The sequence below is a fragment of the Cryptomeria japonica genome, chromosome 1 (assembly GCF_030272615.1).
Source record: "Cryptomeria japonica chromosome 1, Sugi_1.0, whole genome shotgun sequence".
In the NCBI taxonomy this organism is placed as follows: Eukaryota; Viridiplantae; Streptophyta; class Pinopsida; order Cupressales; family Cupressaceae; genus Cryptomeria; species Cryptomeria japonica.
The window spans coordinates 87,621,308-87,636,688 of record NC_081405.1 but is presented as its reverse complement, the minus strand read 5'-3'; the positions used below and the strand labels follow the sequence as shown (position 1 = coordinate 87,636,688).

General features: G+C 34.2%; 1 protein-coding gene across 2 annotated transcripts; it reads left to right on the top strand.

Moving 5' to 3' along the window:
* The first annotated feature begins 664 nt into the window (after window positions 1–664).
* On the top strand, window positions 665–14,900 carry LOC131041951 (protein ROOT HAIR DEFECTIVE 3). Of its 2 annotated transcripts, none has more exons than XM_057975230.2 (23): window positions 665–934; window positions 2,506–2,658; window positions 3,845–3,911; window positions 4,021–4,123; window positions 4,874–4,944; window positions 5,085–5,148; window positions 5,236–5,301; window positions 5,422–5,469; window positions 5,560–5,622; window positions 5,749–5,805; window positions 6,745–6,903; window positions 7,003–7,071; window positions 7,152–7,243; window positions 10,359–10,437; window positions 10,647–10,812; window positions 11,207–11,331; window positions 11,483–11,745; window positions 11,839–11,935; window positions 12,038–12,208; window positions 12,324–12,428; window positions 13,690–13,784; window positions 13,899–13,995; window positions 14,178–14,900. In XM_057975230.2, the coding sequence occupies exons 2-23, from the start codon at window positions 2,508–2,510 to the stop codon at window positions 14,445–14,447; spliced, it is 2,478 nt and encodes an 825-aa protein (XP_057831213.2). In that variant the 5' UTR covers window positions 665–934; window positions 2,506–2,507; the 3' UTR covers window positions 14,448–14,900. The 2 variants fall into 2 exon arrangements, with proteins under 2 accessions (XP_057831213.2, XP_057831214.2); XM_057975231.2 differs by lacking the exon at window positions 665–934 and adding an exon at window positions 1,079–1,222.
* The last annotated feature ends 481 nt before the right edge of the window (window positions 14,901–15,381 follow it).

The following is a 15,381-nucleotide window of genomic DNA, read 5'->3' as shown; positions in this document are numbered from 1 at the left end:
TTTTTAGCTTGGTAATGCGCAACCAAAGTTGTAAGAGGTCACAAGTTCAAACCCTTCAAACTTGCAAGTAGAACAACTTAGTGAAGGCATAAAGCTTGCGAGCACAATAGCCCAATGAAGGTTTGAACCTTGTTGACCACTACACCAACAATGTGACTTAACCATGACACTACGCCCCAATAAATTATTTCTTTTATTAATCAAGATAGAAATACTCTTTATGAATTGTAGTAAATTTATATCTACTACTACTATCATAAGTCTTCAAAGTAAATGTCTAAAAATTATCAACCTATTTTTAAAATTTTAATAATATATAATATTTAAATAGATTATATTATTATTAAGATGATAAATTCTTTGTTAAAATTCTTTATTAAAATTAATTCTTCTTCCTATTATAGATTTTTAAAATTTTAACTAATAAACCAGAAAATACTTTCAATAAATCATCACATAATTTAAAAACTGTGAAAATCTAACTTATATAAAAATTAATATTAAATCTTTGTATGTTGAAATCCAATGCTATTTGTGACATTTCACTTCATATTTAATGTCTCAAACAATAATAATAACTAGCCAACATAAACAATTTTGTTTTACTATATTATGTTGTAAAAAGTATTTTTTTAATAATTTATTGGTAAAGTACCCAATTTGCTTTCGCTTTTGAAAAATTTAATACACAGAAAATGAAAGTCGAAGGGATCATATCTGTATATCTATTATCAGCCATTCGGTGAGGAGCACTGATAACCTGAGGCGATTGCTCTTTGAGTTTTCTACAAATCGGTGTGTTTAATCAGAGGATCGTTTTACTGAGGTTTTGAACTTTCCATCGAGCTATTTTTTGTCCAGTTTGGTGGATTTTTTGCCCAGTTTGGTGGGTTTTTAGCTGATTCGACTTATTTATACATAGAAGGCTTGATCGGTGAGTTCAATAAGATCTTATCCCCATTGTTTACTAGCAATCAATCTAAGCATCTGTGTTATTTCATTTCAAGCGGTCAAAGAGCATATTACTTGTCGGATCTTTATATTTAAGGGAAAAAAATGTTAAATTAGCTCCCATAAAAGCTGAGAGGAGCTGTAGGAGCAAAGAATTAGCTAAAAGGATCTATTTATGTGATTTTATTGCATGATTTAGGATTGTAGCGTTTGTCAAACTCAGTTTTTTGAAACAATCCATGGGAATGAAGTATTCTTTATTGAGTTTAAGGTATGAGGTAATATTTTTTTAAAGATTTCAGCTCTGGAGGAAAGACTTTGTTTCGAATTATTGGAGGATAGTAATTGAAAGACTTTGGCCTTACTGAGATATGTACAGAAGTGGATTGATTTGCTGAAAATTTAATTGAAACTGGCTTCTGCATGATCCAACCCTTGATTTCTATTTGATGATCTAATTTGATTTTGCTCTTCGGCAGTCTGTGTTGTTTAATCTTTTCGATCACTTGTCACCGGGGTTATGTGTTTATGCCCTTTAATAACATTAATTCATAAAGATGGTTGAGAGCTATCTTGGGTGACCTTGAGTCAGTACTCGACTTGGTAGGGCAAGCTTTCTCGGTTTGGTACTCGGATTGTAGATTGTGTAGTCTCTCTCTTTTCAATTTTATACTATTTGTGTTGACTTTTAAAATAGTATCTTCCATTTTTTAACCCTGTTAATCTCTTGGTTCCCGCATCACCTCACTCCCTCTACTTAACTAGTTGTGCTCTACAATTTACTATTTTAGATTCTCTTCTCTTGCTCTCTATACCCTGATGTTTGATCACAAAGTGTGATATGAAACGTTGATGGAAAAAGTATTCAGAGTTAAATCCAGAAATATTCTATATCCAATATTATGGACTGTAAAAAGTTAATGTCTTTAGTTGGTTCTCAGAGGTTAGGCTACTGGGCATATACTCTTTGCATAGTTGACACAACCCTTCCTGCAATTATGTGTAATCATCAGGGTATTTGAATCCATCAAACTGGTGACCTCCTCTAATGGAGAGTCTCTCTACAACTGAGGTTTCTACCTCGGGCATGTGGTTTAGCTTTCGGGCAATGAGCCTCAACATTTCAAAATCAACCTTTTGTATTTGTTAGGCACCTGTGACCTCAAAGAACAAGGGTTGCCAGCTTCAAAGTCTTACTGTTGTTATGATACTGCTATTGTCATTTTCACTTTCTGTAGTTGCATTTCAGGCACTTTGTATGAATTACAGCCCCAGTATTTTAGGCTTGCAATAAGTAATCCCAAATCCATAAATGAACTTGGATTGCCCTAAAAAGGAAATACTGCATGTTTCATTTTGTTCATACGTAGGCATCCTTAGGATGTAAGTAGCTCAAAAATTAAAAGCATATTTCCAAACCTGTTTACATTTTCTTATGCAACAACTCAATTACAATATTAGGTAAAATTATTTTATACTGAGAAGGAGATATTTCGTTAAAATATGCACTATATGAGTTTCTGTTCAAACATCTGTGTACTACTTATTTTACAGGTATGGGCATGGATGAGTGTTGTTCTACTCATCTTATTGATGGAGAAGGAAACTTTAATGCGGCTGGTCTTGATACTTTCATGAAGACTGTGAAGTTGTCAGATCGGGGACTTTCATATGCTGTGGTTTCTATCATGGGTCCCCAGAGCAGTGGTACACAATTTTACCTTTACCAATTATGCTGAATGATGATGAAGCTGAGGCCCACACTTGTATTTAAATGTCAAGTTTCTCCTCTTCTGCATTGTAGTGGACCTTCATTATTTCTTTTTTATTTATCTAATTTATGCTTTGTTCTTATGTTACTTCGCATGGGTGGATGCAATTGATTGGATTGAGTACTGAGTATTTATATCTGTTTAAACTTTAATTATGATTTGCATAAGTGCTGCTGTTAGTTTTTAAATTATATGATTCTAGAATATGTTGCATAAACTTGTGAAGTTTTTAGGAAGATATTGATTAGGGTAACTCATAAACTAGAAGTTGGAAATAATTTTTTTTTGTCAATGTCCGAGTCTGTGACCAGAGTAACAGAATGGGACTCAAAAGTAGAAGTTATAAAAGTTGCATATGGGATCCAAAAAGTGCTCCAACCTCATAACAGACAAAAAGGCATCAAGCTACAAGTTGAGAGCTAAAAATTGTAATCAAACTAACTAGGGTGCAGATACTCAAAAACTGGGTAAACCCTAAACTTCCAGTTAAGATAATGTTATGTAGTCTAAATATTATATATAGCCATGAGAGATAAAGCTCCAGGTCCAGAGAAGGAGATTTTACTTTGAAGAGTCAGACATTTTTCGTCATTTCTTAGAATGACCAATTTTCTTTAGTGTGATCAAGTTGACATTTTGCTTGATTTTAACAAAGTTTAAAATATTCTCACAAAGAAGATTAATAAGAGAGTGGAATCTGAGGTTAATAACTTACTAATCAAAATGACCAAAAAAACCCTGATAAAATACAAAATTATTTGGCAATAAATGTTGGCTTACACCCTTGCAGTCAACATTTTGGCCCTGAGTATGCACGTGCCATCTTTATAGAAGACTAAGCAATAATATAAATATGGAAGATTTTGTGAGCATGATTGTCTGCAAGCTTTTCTATGTTTTTGGTTCTTTATGTTTTAATGCAAGCTAAAGTTCAAATAACAAATATTGACAAGTAACTCTGCACAGTATATGATATAAATCATGATATGCTTCAAAAGAAAAATCTTTGGATATTCACCTCTAATAGATTGATGCAATGGCATGTGAATTTCAGTTATACAAATGAGAATTTCTTCTTACAGTAGTTTCAATTTACCTAAACTTGTCTAACATATGGGCAGGAAAGAGTACACTATTGAATAATTTATTCCGAACAAATTTCAGAGAGATGGATGCATTTAAGGGAAGGTGACCTTCTGGCTCCTACATTGTTTTTATTTTTCAGATAGTTCTTGGTTTGTTTTGTGACGTAGTAGAGGATCCAAGGTTTATGACTCCATTGTCTTTTCTGATGCAGGACACAAACCACACAAGGTATCTGGTTGGCGGAGGCAGCTGGTATTGATCCTTGTACACTAGTTATGGATCTGGAAGGTACTGATGGGAGAGAAAGAGGAGAGGTAAGGGTTGTCTCCTTTATAAGAAATTATTTCATTTTCTATTTTACTCACAGTTAGGTTGGTTCCTCTCAGAGTAATTCTAGTATCCTCTAGTATTCTGGCTTAAACATTACTTAACTTTCTTCAGGTATTCTCTACAAAAAATTATGACATTTAGGACATGGAACCTAGCAAACAGTATAGACAGGTTATTCAATGCGTTAGGGTTTCTATAAGATTATTTTTTCCCTATAGTTTCTCAGAGCACCTGATAAATTGTTTCAGGTCCTACTCAATGTTTCAAGATTTTGGTTGTAATGACACTAACAGTAAACTTAATATAATTTCTACACATTCAGTTCTGCATGAAAGATATTTATCTGAGCTGCTTCCACTTAAGAGCAAGCATTGGAATATTTTTCTTTTCCTTTTGAGTTGACTGTTTGATCCTATTTGACTTGTATGTGCATTACATTCGTATTTTAATTTCTTTGAATGCCAATAAATCCTGAAAAATTTATGGCACGCCTTTCAAATTTGCCAATATTGGAAAGTTAGTTGCATTTTTCATTCATATGTTTTATTTTTTTGTCACTTGAAATGAAATATATATGGGTGAAATTTTTATTCCTATTTATTTAGTTCTCAAAAGAAATAACATATATTTTGGTGGAATCCTAAAACTAAACTTATAGCATTCATTTTGATAGTTTGTGCCCTTTCTTCTGTATGATATGCTAATCAGTATTTTTTGTTGCTATTTGATGTCAGGATGATACTACATTTGAGAAACAGAGTGCTCTTTTTGCTTTGGCTGTTTCAGACATAGTGTTAATAAACATGTATGTGAGCATCTTCATATTGTTTGTTTTTTTGGTTATGATTGCATGCTACATTGAATTATGGGAAAATGAAAATGTGTGTTTTCTAATTTTCCATGCCATTAGTTCAGAATTTTGTAAATGGATTGTTTGCTATTTAGGTGGTGTCATGATATTGGCCGAGAACAGGCTGCAAACAAGCCACTCCTTAAAACTGTATTCCAGGTATCCTTTGCACAGTGATGCTTTTGGTGAAATTCGTCTTAGTAAATTCTCGTCCTTTTGTAATTTACTTATCTGTTTGGCCAACAGGTTATGATGCGTCTTTTCAGTCCTCGGAAGACAACATTATTATTCGTTATACGAGATAAGACCAAGGTACTAAGGATGATTACCATATTTCTTTTATGAAAATTTGAAGGTCACAAAGCTAAAGAATTGTCATGGTTCCACTATTTGTGTATTATTTCTGAGTCAATGATTATGGCTTTTGAGTAGACTCCTTTAGAAGTTCTGGAGCCCGTTCTTCGAGAAGATATTCAGAAGGCAAGTCTCATTATTCATTTCTTTTACTTCTTTTCCTGGAATTGTGTAGGTATTTTAGGACTTTGTATTGATCAATATACCTTTTTGCAGATATGGGATTCTGTTCCTAAGCCTCCTATGCATAGAGAAACTCCACTAAGCGAATTCTTCAATGTAAGTAGGTCATTTGATAACCAGTTAATTTGGTCTGAACTAAAATATTATTTCTTCACCCGATGGCTTATTCCTTCTAGATGACTTATTACTTTGGATGCCTGCATGTCTTTTTCGATAAAATAGGTAGACGTGACAGCTTTGTCCAGTTATGAAGAGAAGGAAGAGCAGTTCAGAGAGCAGGTACGTCTGCCATAACTGCAATAGTAGAATTGTAATAAATTTGCTGAAAAAAGGATGATCTGCTTTTTTTAGTGTAACTGAATAGTGAAACTGAATTTAGTGATGTTTTTATGGTGGAACCAGAAGAGATGTTTGGCTGGTTAGTTTGTATTGTACAGTCAACACTTGGTTTAAAATAACCAAAAAAAATGTTAATAGCTGCACTATCATGAAATAAATTTAGTTCTGTGGTCAATAGTCACATTTGTTGCTAAGAATCCATGTTGGCAACTTCACAGATGAGAAGGTGTCTAATTCATTGGATGATGTGTCTGAATGCTATGAAAAAGTCATTTATTTTAGTATCAGAACTAGGAAGTGAAAAGACATTTAGATTTGTCATTTGCATGCCATCGGTTTTGAAATTAGTATTCAACTGAGATGACTTATATAATATCCATCATATTTCATTTTTTCTTTACTCACAGCTACTCACAGCTTTGTTTCTTTCTCTGAGGTCACACTTAAGAAGTTGATCATGTCCACTTTTTAACTTTGGAAAACCACAAATTTCGCGTGGCTTTTAATTTAGGTGCTATTTTGTGTTCATTGTCCTCCTTGTCATGTTTTCACCAAAGAAAATGATACCCTGAACAAGAAGTGTACTGAAACAAGAACCATTCCATTGGTAACTGAACCCTTGCAGCTGTACTCTCTAACATCTAATCTTGAAGATTCTGAAAATAACATATCATTTCTTGGAAAATTCAGGTGGGCAAGACTGTGAGAAAGAACAGTCCAGCAGTAAAATGGCCAGTCATGATTTTAACAATAATTTATCTCAACATTTGTTTTCATAGCAGCACCGATGAATTGCACTTGAAATGGGTTTTTACTGTGGTATAGTTGTTTTCCAAAAAATCTCGAAAAGAAATAATAGCACACTTTGCTTTTATATAGGTTGCAATGCTAAGACAACGGTTTTTCAACTCCATTGCACCTGGTGGACTTGCTGGTGACAGAAGGGGAGCTGTTCCTGCCTCAGCTTTTTTTTTCAGTTCACAACAAATCTGGAAAGTTATTAGAGAGAATAAAGATCTTGATCTGCCTGCACATAAGGTATTTAGCATGATTTTTATATGCAATTGTTTTCAATGTGCTGTTTTTATGTTTCTAGATTTACTGGAGTTGTTACCAGATATTAATAGTCTGTTACAGGTGATGGTTGCAACTGTTCGTTGCGAGGAAATAGCAAATGAAAAACTTGCCAACTTGACATCTGATCAGGTACTTAGTGAGTGGTTAATTACTAGTGGGAAAAGTCCCGTTTGCAGAGCTTTCCCTTGATTTGTGGTAGTTTTGTCCAGGGTTGGCAAGAGCTGGAGGAAGCTGTACAAGTGGGGCCGGTACCATCATTTGGGAAGAAACTAAGCTCCATTTTAGAAAATTATTTATCAGAGTAAGCTTTTAATCTAACTCAATGAATTTGGTCAGTACATACTTAAGATTTTCCTTTCCATACTTGTCTGAGCAGCAGTTCATTTGAATCTCTCGACATTATCACTGGTTTCTTGTGCATCTTCTTTTAACACTTATTGTATGATATTCTTGTAACTAAAAGCAGCTAGGTAGTTTATTACTTGTGAAATATGTTTCTAAGGGTTCAATGTGCCCTCTAAATTCATTTTACAGTCAGAAAATGCCATAGCAAACTTTTTTGACATTTTTTTAGTTATCATATTCTCAATTTCCAAAAGCAGCTGTCAGACAATCGCTTGTTTAGTCTCTCTGTCATTGGTTTCTTGTAATTGTGGTAGTGAAGCTTTAGAAGCAGTGGAAGTCCTGAAACACATTTTTGAAGGGGTCTCTGTTCTGTAGTTTGGAGAGCAGAATTATGTGCGTATTCACTGCTATATGAAATTAGGGCCTCATATTCTCCTTAAAAAAAGAACTTTAGAAAGTTCTCCAAACCAATTTGCATTTTCACTTGTGCTTGTCTGTAATGACCCCAGTTTGTATCTTTATAGTTTTATGATATTTTTAATGTATTTTCTGAATTTGAAAAGAAGAGCCAAAACTACTGCCAGCTGAATTGAAAGATAATTACTAATGTAAACTTCTTTTGGTATTGATAACAGCTTCAATACTTGGATATTTCAATTTAATATTCAGATCAAATAAACTCTGCATAGATCACCAGCTCTATTTGAATTGTTCATAACCAGAAATATTGTTGCTGATGTAAATAACACTTTTGACTCTGGAAATTAGGCAATATGAAAGCTCATACAATGCTCAGATTTAAGTACCTTGGACAGCAAACTGGAATAATACCTTAGATGATGAGCATCCCTACACAATCTGCAGTAATATAAGTCTGCAATCCTTATTACACAATCTCAATCTGCACTTACAATATATGTACTAGGATGCCGCTAGGACAGCAATTAATGATTAAGCTCTGTATGCTGTTATGACATTCACTATACACCTAAAATCAACTCATGTTAGATCTGAATTGTGTGGTGAAACATGCAGCATTGCCTCCTATGTCAGGGTCATTGAAGTATAACCCCTTCAGCACACTTCCCAAACTGCTGTATTGGCTATGGATTGTGACTGCAGGAGGCCACTCAGTGCTCAAACCATGAAATAATGTTCTGAATGGTGTGAACTGTATGTGGAAGCTTGCAAACTGCTGTTTGGAATCCTTTATTCTTCTCTGACCTCTTTGTGATCTCAATTGGTCCACCTCTAATGAAGTGCAGAAGATAACATGCCTGTGGTTGGATGGTAGGCTGGCATGGCTCACAGATATCACATTAATCAGCAATTCATACATCTACAGCAGCAGCAAGTATAAATAACAATCCAACAGTGTTAACACCCTGTAATCTGTTGATTATGATGTAGAATATTCTCCAGCGGGTGGCACTCTAGTTTGAGAACTAATGTTGGACAGCTTCAATCTACTCTGAAAACCAGCAATCTATGACTTGCTTGCAAATATCTATCGCCAAACCTGAAAAAATGTGCACAAACTCCAAATAAGTTCACAATGCTAGAGATAAGGGTTTCCGTCCTTGCTTCTAAGGTAGAAATCCAAGAGGGTTTTTGTCCTTATAGAGCTCAGAAAAACAGCCAAGGGTTTTTTGTCCTTGGAAGCAAAGTCAAACACAAGCTCACAATTAAAATGCCAAATGAAATCTTGATAATGAAATGAAGCTAGGCGCCTCTTGATATACCTTTCCAAATCGGGCTCTTGGATTTAAATTTCCCTCCAAGTATTTGAAAATACTTTTTATTTTAATACTAGTGTTTAAACACATGAATTTATAATATTATTAAGTTGCACTTAAAATTAGAAATTGTTGGCCCAACTTAGAATCATATTATTAAGTATTTTAGGCAATTAAAAGCTGTCAAAGTGGGATAGTTCCTGGGAAACATTTTCCCTCATTCCAATGATGATGGATCTCCATCCTGAGCCTACAAATCATTTATGCATGCTTCCATTTGCAGAAAATAGCTACCAATCTAATTTCAATAGTTTGGCAAGCCACATGGTTTTTGACAAGGAGGTGTTTGTCCAAGAACATGAAAAAGAGAATCTCTCTATCTAATCAAGTTATGTATGTTTTGCATCTACACACTTCATGGTTTTTGTTATTCATATGCAGACTGTGAAATTGAATTAAAGGAATTTGGGTTTAGCATTGTATTCTAAAATTATAAGACTTTGTCTTGAAAATATGTTAAGTGAGACGTTTCTTGATCCAAGTATTTTTTTGAATATGATATTTTTAACCTATGAGACTTTGTGATGGAAATACGTTAAGTGGTAGCTTTCTTGATCTAAGTATTTGTAATTTTGTAGTTTTCAGTAATAACACCAAAATTTGAAAAAGACGTGGATAAATTTGAAAATCAAAACTTTGTAATTTTTTTAAATAAAACTATTCTAATTTTTAGATTTTTGGAATGAAATGAGGTTATATGGTATACCAAAGAAGTTTGCAGTTATAATAGCATAACTTGGAAAAGTGAATAAATTTATGAGTTTGAATTGAAAATTGAAAAGTTGCTAAGTAAAGCTATCAAGTTTCTTAAGCTTTTGTTGGAGCTTTGCAAATATATAAATTGTATCTGGCCTCATGATAAATGATATGTGCCATGCTGTCTCTGTGTTTATTAATCTTAAAAAAAATCTACAGCTTTATCATATGTTATACTAACCTTAATTTTGGTCTGGGACTATACTATACCATTAGAATGTTTTTCATTTCATAACGCAAAAGCTGAGGAAACTATAAATCAGTACTGAAGCTATAAACATTTTGAATGCTGGATAGCTGTCTGACTTTGAAACCCTTTTAATTTGAGTGACAATCTAGTTGAGCAGTTATGGCAGCAAATAAGAAGAAAATAAAAATGATGAAGGAATATATTATGATATATAGTTGAAGTTTTGAATTCACTGCCATTTATTTTTTAGATTTACAATTTCTCACAATTTTATTGATTCTGTGAAAAATGAGTAAGAATTTTTTTCAATGACGAGACTGTATTTGCAGATATGATATGGAAGCTGCTTATTTTGAAGAGAGTGTAAGAACAGCGAAGCGCCAGTTTTTGATGTCTAAATCATTGGATGTGAGTTGTGATAATTTGTTTTCTTGTTTAATGTAATTATAAGGGGAAGAATTAATTTTGAAATTCCCTTCTGCGGGGGAATTACCATCAGAATTGTCTTCATTGAGAAAAAATGTTGTTATTGCTTTTGGGTGCCATATAGAATTGTCTCTATTCAGTTTTTCTCTCTTCACTTGAATTAACAGTCACAAAACTTATTTCTTTTGAAGCTTGTATTTCCTGCTTATCAAGCCACGTTGGGACATCTCCGCTCCAAATCTTTAAATATGTTCAAGGATGAGCTCGATCTGGCTCTTAAGGAAGGGGAAGGTTTCCAAGTAGTAGTTCGAAATTGTACAAATGCTTCCTTGGCAGAATTTGATCAAGGATGCATAGGTATGTTAATTTGGAAGCTTCTGAGTTACAGTTTCTCTTGTCACATAGATGTACTAAGCTTCACATGCAATAAACTTATCCATTCATCATGGAGACTTGAAGATGCCTCTAAAAGGGTTTATACGACCTCTATACATTGTGGGGTAAATTTAGATGAGTTAAATCCAAGAAACCTCTTGGATTTGCCATGTGTCCCAATTGTCATTTTCCCTTCTGTACTTTTCCAAATTCAATTTTTAATGCTATTTTGAACATTGTTCAATCTAGTAAAGGCCTACCAATGTGACGGTGAAATTGAGATTACTTTATAAATGTATTTGATGTTTTATCATTGTTGATTTTTTAAAGGAGTCCTGCATTTTCTTTGGTGTTTACACTTATTTGTAAATTTCAGATGCAACTGTTTCTCAAGCAACATGGGACTCATCGAAAACCAGGGAAAAACTACGTCGAGATATTGACACACATGCAGCTTCTGTGCGTGATGCAAAGCTGGCAGAAATTACATCAAACTTTGAGGTGGAATTACTATTTTTTCAGAAGTTGTGAGAGCTGAGATACACCCCATAATGTCTGGCTCTTAGTTAATTGTTAAAGAAGAGCACCCTTAACAAAAAATTGATTCCTATTGTATGTATAGTACAACTTATTGTTTATCCTGGTGTTACAGAAGCGTCTTAGTGATAACCTTGCTGAGCCAGTGGCATCTCTCCTTGATGCTGCTTCCAAAGAAACTTGGCCATCCATCAGAAAGCTCCTCAGCCGTGAAACTGATGCAGCAATAACAGATTTTTCATCTGCCATAAGTGGATTTGAAATGGATGAGAAGACTGCTAATAAGATGATTTTCAATTTGAGAAATTATGCAAGGAGTGTGGTTGATAAGAAGGCCAGGGAGGAAGCTGGGCAAGTGCTGATTCGTATGAAGGAGAGGTACATCACCTTCCAAATCAACTTCTCTTTAGTTATCATTATTGTTCCTTTAACTTGGATGGACTAATCAGTTACTTCCTCAATGCTTTACAGGTTTTCAAATGTGTTTAGTCAAGATTCTGAATCAATGCCAAGGGTCTGGACTGCCAAAGAAGACATCCGAGCTATTACAAAGGATGCTCGATCCAGGGTATTGCTATTCTCTGTGATTGTTTATTTAATGTTTGTAAGCAGTATTATACATGTGTTACAAAAATCATTATCATAAGAATTATTTTGTTTGTGTTTGCAGTCTCTGAAGCTTCTTTCTGTTATGGCTGCCTTACGTCTGGAGGAGAAAACAGATAAAATTGAACATGTTCTGTCAACTTCTCTACTAGAAAGCAGTGATAAATCTAGTGCTATCCAGGAGAGAAGCATTTCTAGTACATTGACCCCTCTTGCTTCAAGCACTTGGGATGAGGTACATGTAGTCTTGGATTTATGTCACGTGGTTTAATTTTTTGACTATTTGCTCTCCACTCCTCTCTTTATCCATGTAAACAGGTACAAAAAACTTGTTTTTTTTCTGCTTTCAGGTTTCTCCTTCTGATACATTAATTACACCAGTACAATGTAAGTCTCTATGGAGACAATTTAAGACAGAGACAGAATACACAGTGGGTCAGGCTATTGTTGCTCAGGTGAGTTTCTATTATACCTGTACTGCCTTCAAGTCTACTTTATTTGAGATGTTTTTCCAAAAGGTTGTCAGTTTATTATTCTGAACCTTTAAAGGCTAATTACTATTTAGTAAAAGAATCAGTGTATTATATAGTAATTCTTCACTGTGTTAATGCCTTAAGTCTACTCTATTTGAGACGTCTTTTCGAAAGGTTGGCAGTTTAGTGTCCTAATTGTTTGAAGGCTTATTATGTTTTAGTAAAAGAATCAGTCTATATAAATGGAGTAACTCTTTACTGTATAGGCAACAGACATTTTATGGATCTTACTTTTTTTGTTGTCTTCTTGAATCTACACAATGTGCTTTTCTCCGCTTTCTGGGGATCTTTTCATCTAACTCTCTTCATAGTCCAAATGTTTCTTATTCTGATACATGCATGCTGCATTTCTAGCATATCTCTTTTTGGTCACAATTTGTGAGCTTCGTTACTGGATGTTTATGTTTGAGCAATTTTGCCTATATAGGCTGGATTTTTTGGACCCATTGGATTTGTCCAATTTTGTCCAGTCTTTTCAATTACTATGTAAATTTTACTGATTTCTTTCAAAAATTTCTGATTTCCAATTTTTTTGACCTCTAGAACAAATCATTTTTTTTGAACCTGGTAACTATGGTTGCTTATGATTTCATATTTTTTCTGTCTCAAATGAGATGGTGGTCTTAAAGTGATCTGAGTTATTATCCTTGGTTTATACTTGCTCACAATGAAAATCAATTTTAATTTTTACACGTAATGCTTCATTACAAAGTAGAGATGTGTTTCTTAAATTTTCCTGATTGTCATCATCGTGCACTTTTCTTTCTATTTTTATCTGATCAGCGTTTCGGATGTCTTTGTGTTTGTAACCTTTTATTTTGTCACGATGATTTGCTGCTGGATATTATATTTTTGTTGCATAATGTCTGATTTGAGACGTAATCTCATATTTTGCCACTATCTAGGAATACTGTCGAATTAAAATTCTACCTCAAGATTAATGGAGACATTTATAAACAGGGTCTTTCATCTATTTTACTATTAATATAATAATTTTCTTCCATTTCTGGTTTTTTCTCAAAGAACTGTTGGTTTTTACAGAATCATTATCAATCCTGTGAGATTCTGGAAGTTGGTTGTTTTCTAGTAGATTCCTTGGATAATGATCTAGTTTCTTCTTAAAAAAATCAATATGCATCTTTAGAACATATTAATGATATAAGCAAATATTGGAGTTACTCAGGAAGCTAGCAGGCGTAGTTCTGCATTTTTGCCACCACCTTGGGCAATAGTTGCTATGCTAGTTCTTGGATTTAATGAGTTCATGACTCTTCTGAGGTAATAATCAGGCATTTCACTGGAAGAAATATTTACTCAGGATTATGATTATGTTAATTCTCATTTGCATGCATATGCTGTGTTGATATCATCCCCATCACATTCTGTTGACAGGAATCCGCTTTATCTTGGCGTTCTGTTTGTGATTTTCCTGTTGGTCAAAGCCCTATGGGTACAGCTAGACATTCCAGGCATATTTCAGCATGGTGTTGTAAGTTTTTTTTCTTTCTCTTCTCAATCAAAGGATGTTTGGCCTATGATTGATTTGCCAATTTAACATGGACATTATGAGAAATATACTATATTCCTATTATAGTCATCATGTTTTGGTTTTATCTACTTGATTTAAATCTAGTAATTCTGCATGATGTTTCATCATTTAAAATGCGGCAGGTTTCTGGCATCCTGCAATTATCAACCAAGTTTCTTCCAACTGTCATGGGCCTTCTAAAGCGGCTTGCTGATGAGGGGAGCAAGGTTGGGACATCTGGTAATGGTAATTTTGGCTCAGCTGCTCGGGAAAATGGTAGTTTTAAGGATGTGCCTTTGCAAGATTTGGCATCTGAGTCTTCATCACAAGGAAGCTCTTCTGCCAGTGGCCTCACAAACTCCAGTTCTCTAAAGCGTAGACAGGGTGGTCAACCTGACATGGACATGGATTGATCTCATTAGCTGATTGAATCTAATGCCATTATTTGCAACCCTTAGTTTGCTATTTGACAATAGGAATTAATGGGGTTCAAATTGCCTCCAGTGATTCTTATGTACACGAGTATTTCTTTATGTACCATATACATTATGGTATTCTTTGGAAGAATATTCTGAAAGATTTATTCTAGAAAGTTGCTGAACAGATGAAGGCTTTTCTAAATAATGATTCAAACAGGTTCTGAGTTTTATTCAAACAGGATAGTACTGATCCTTTCGAAGGCAAGATATGTAAGTGGGGATTGATCCATAGTGATAGAACTATGCAGAGGGATGCATGTGTCTGGGTGCATTCGTGCATATTTTGTGAAAGTTATATTCATTCAAGGCTTGGTGGCTTTGATTTTGCTGTGTGACTTATACTGGAAATTTATTTAATGCAGATTTTAAAGTGTTCGCTCCTTGTTATATGGTTGCCTCCTAAGTATGTTTTCTTGAATTTTCAGACTATTCAGACATTTATATACCATATGCATCAATGCATGAGGCCCAATAATTATAGACATTATTGTTGCCATTAAAATAATGCACTGCCTTGGACAGCGTGGTATTAACTTTCTCATTGAATCACTCTGATAAAATAATTCCAGGAAGAAGACCTCTTCAATGCTTCATGGTACTTGCTGATTATTCATTGGTAATGTATTGAGATAGATATGAAAGAGTCAATCCATGTTAATTATGAGGTTCTAGAATTGTTCCAATTAAACTTCATGAAATCTAGAATTTATGGGTATTATAATTATTCCATGATGGAACAATTTGCTTAACAGTGTCAGGAGGGCTGAGGGAAATGGATTTCTATTGCCTTATTATGCCAAGCTTGACTGATTGAGGTATCTAAGACTCTGCTGACTACTCCTGTGTCCGCATCACTACATTAGCTTAA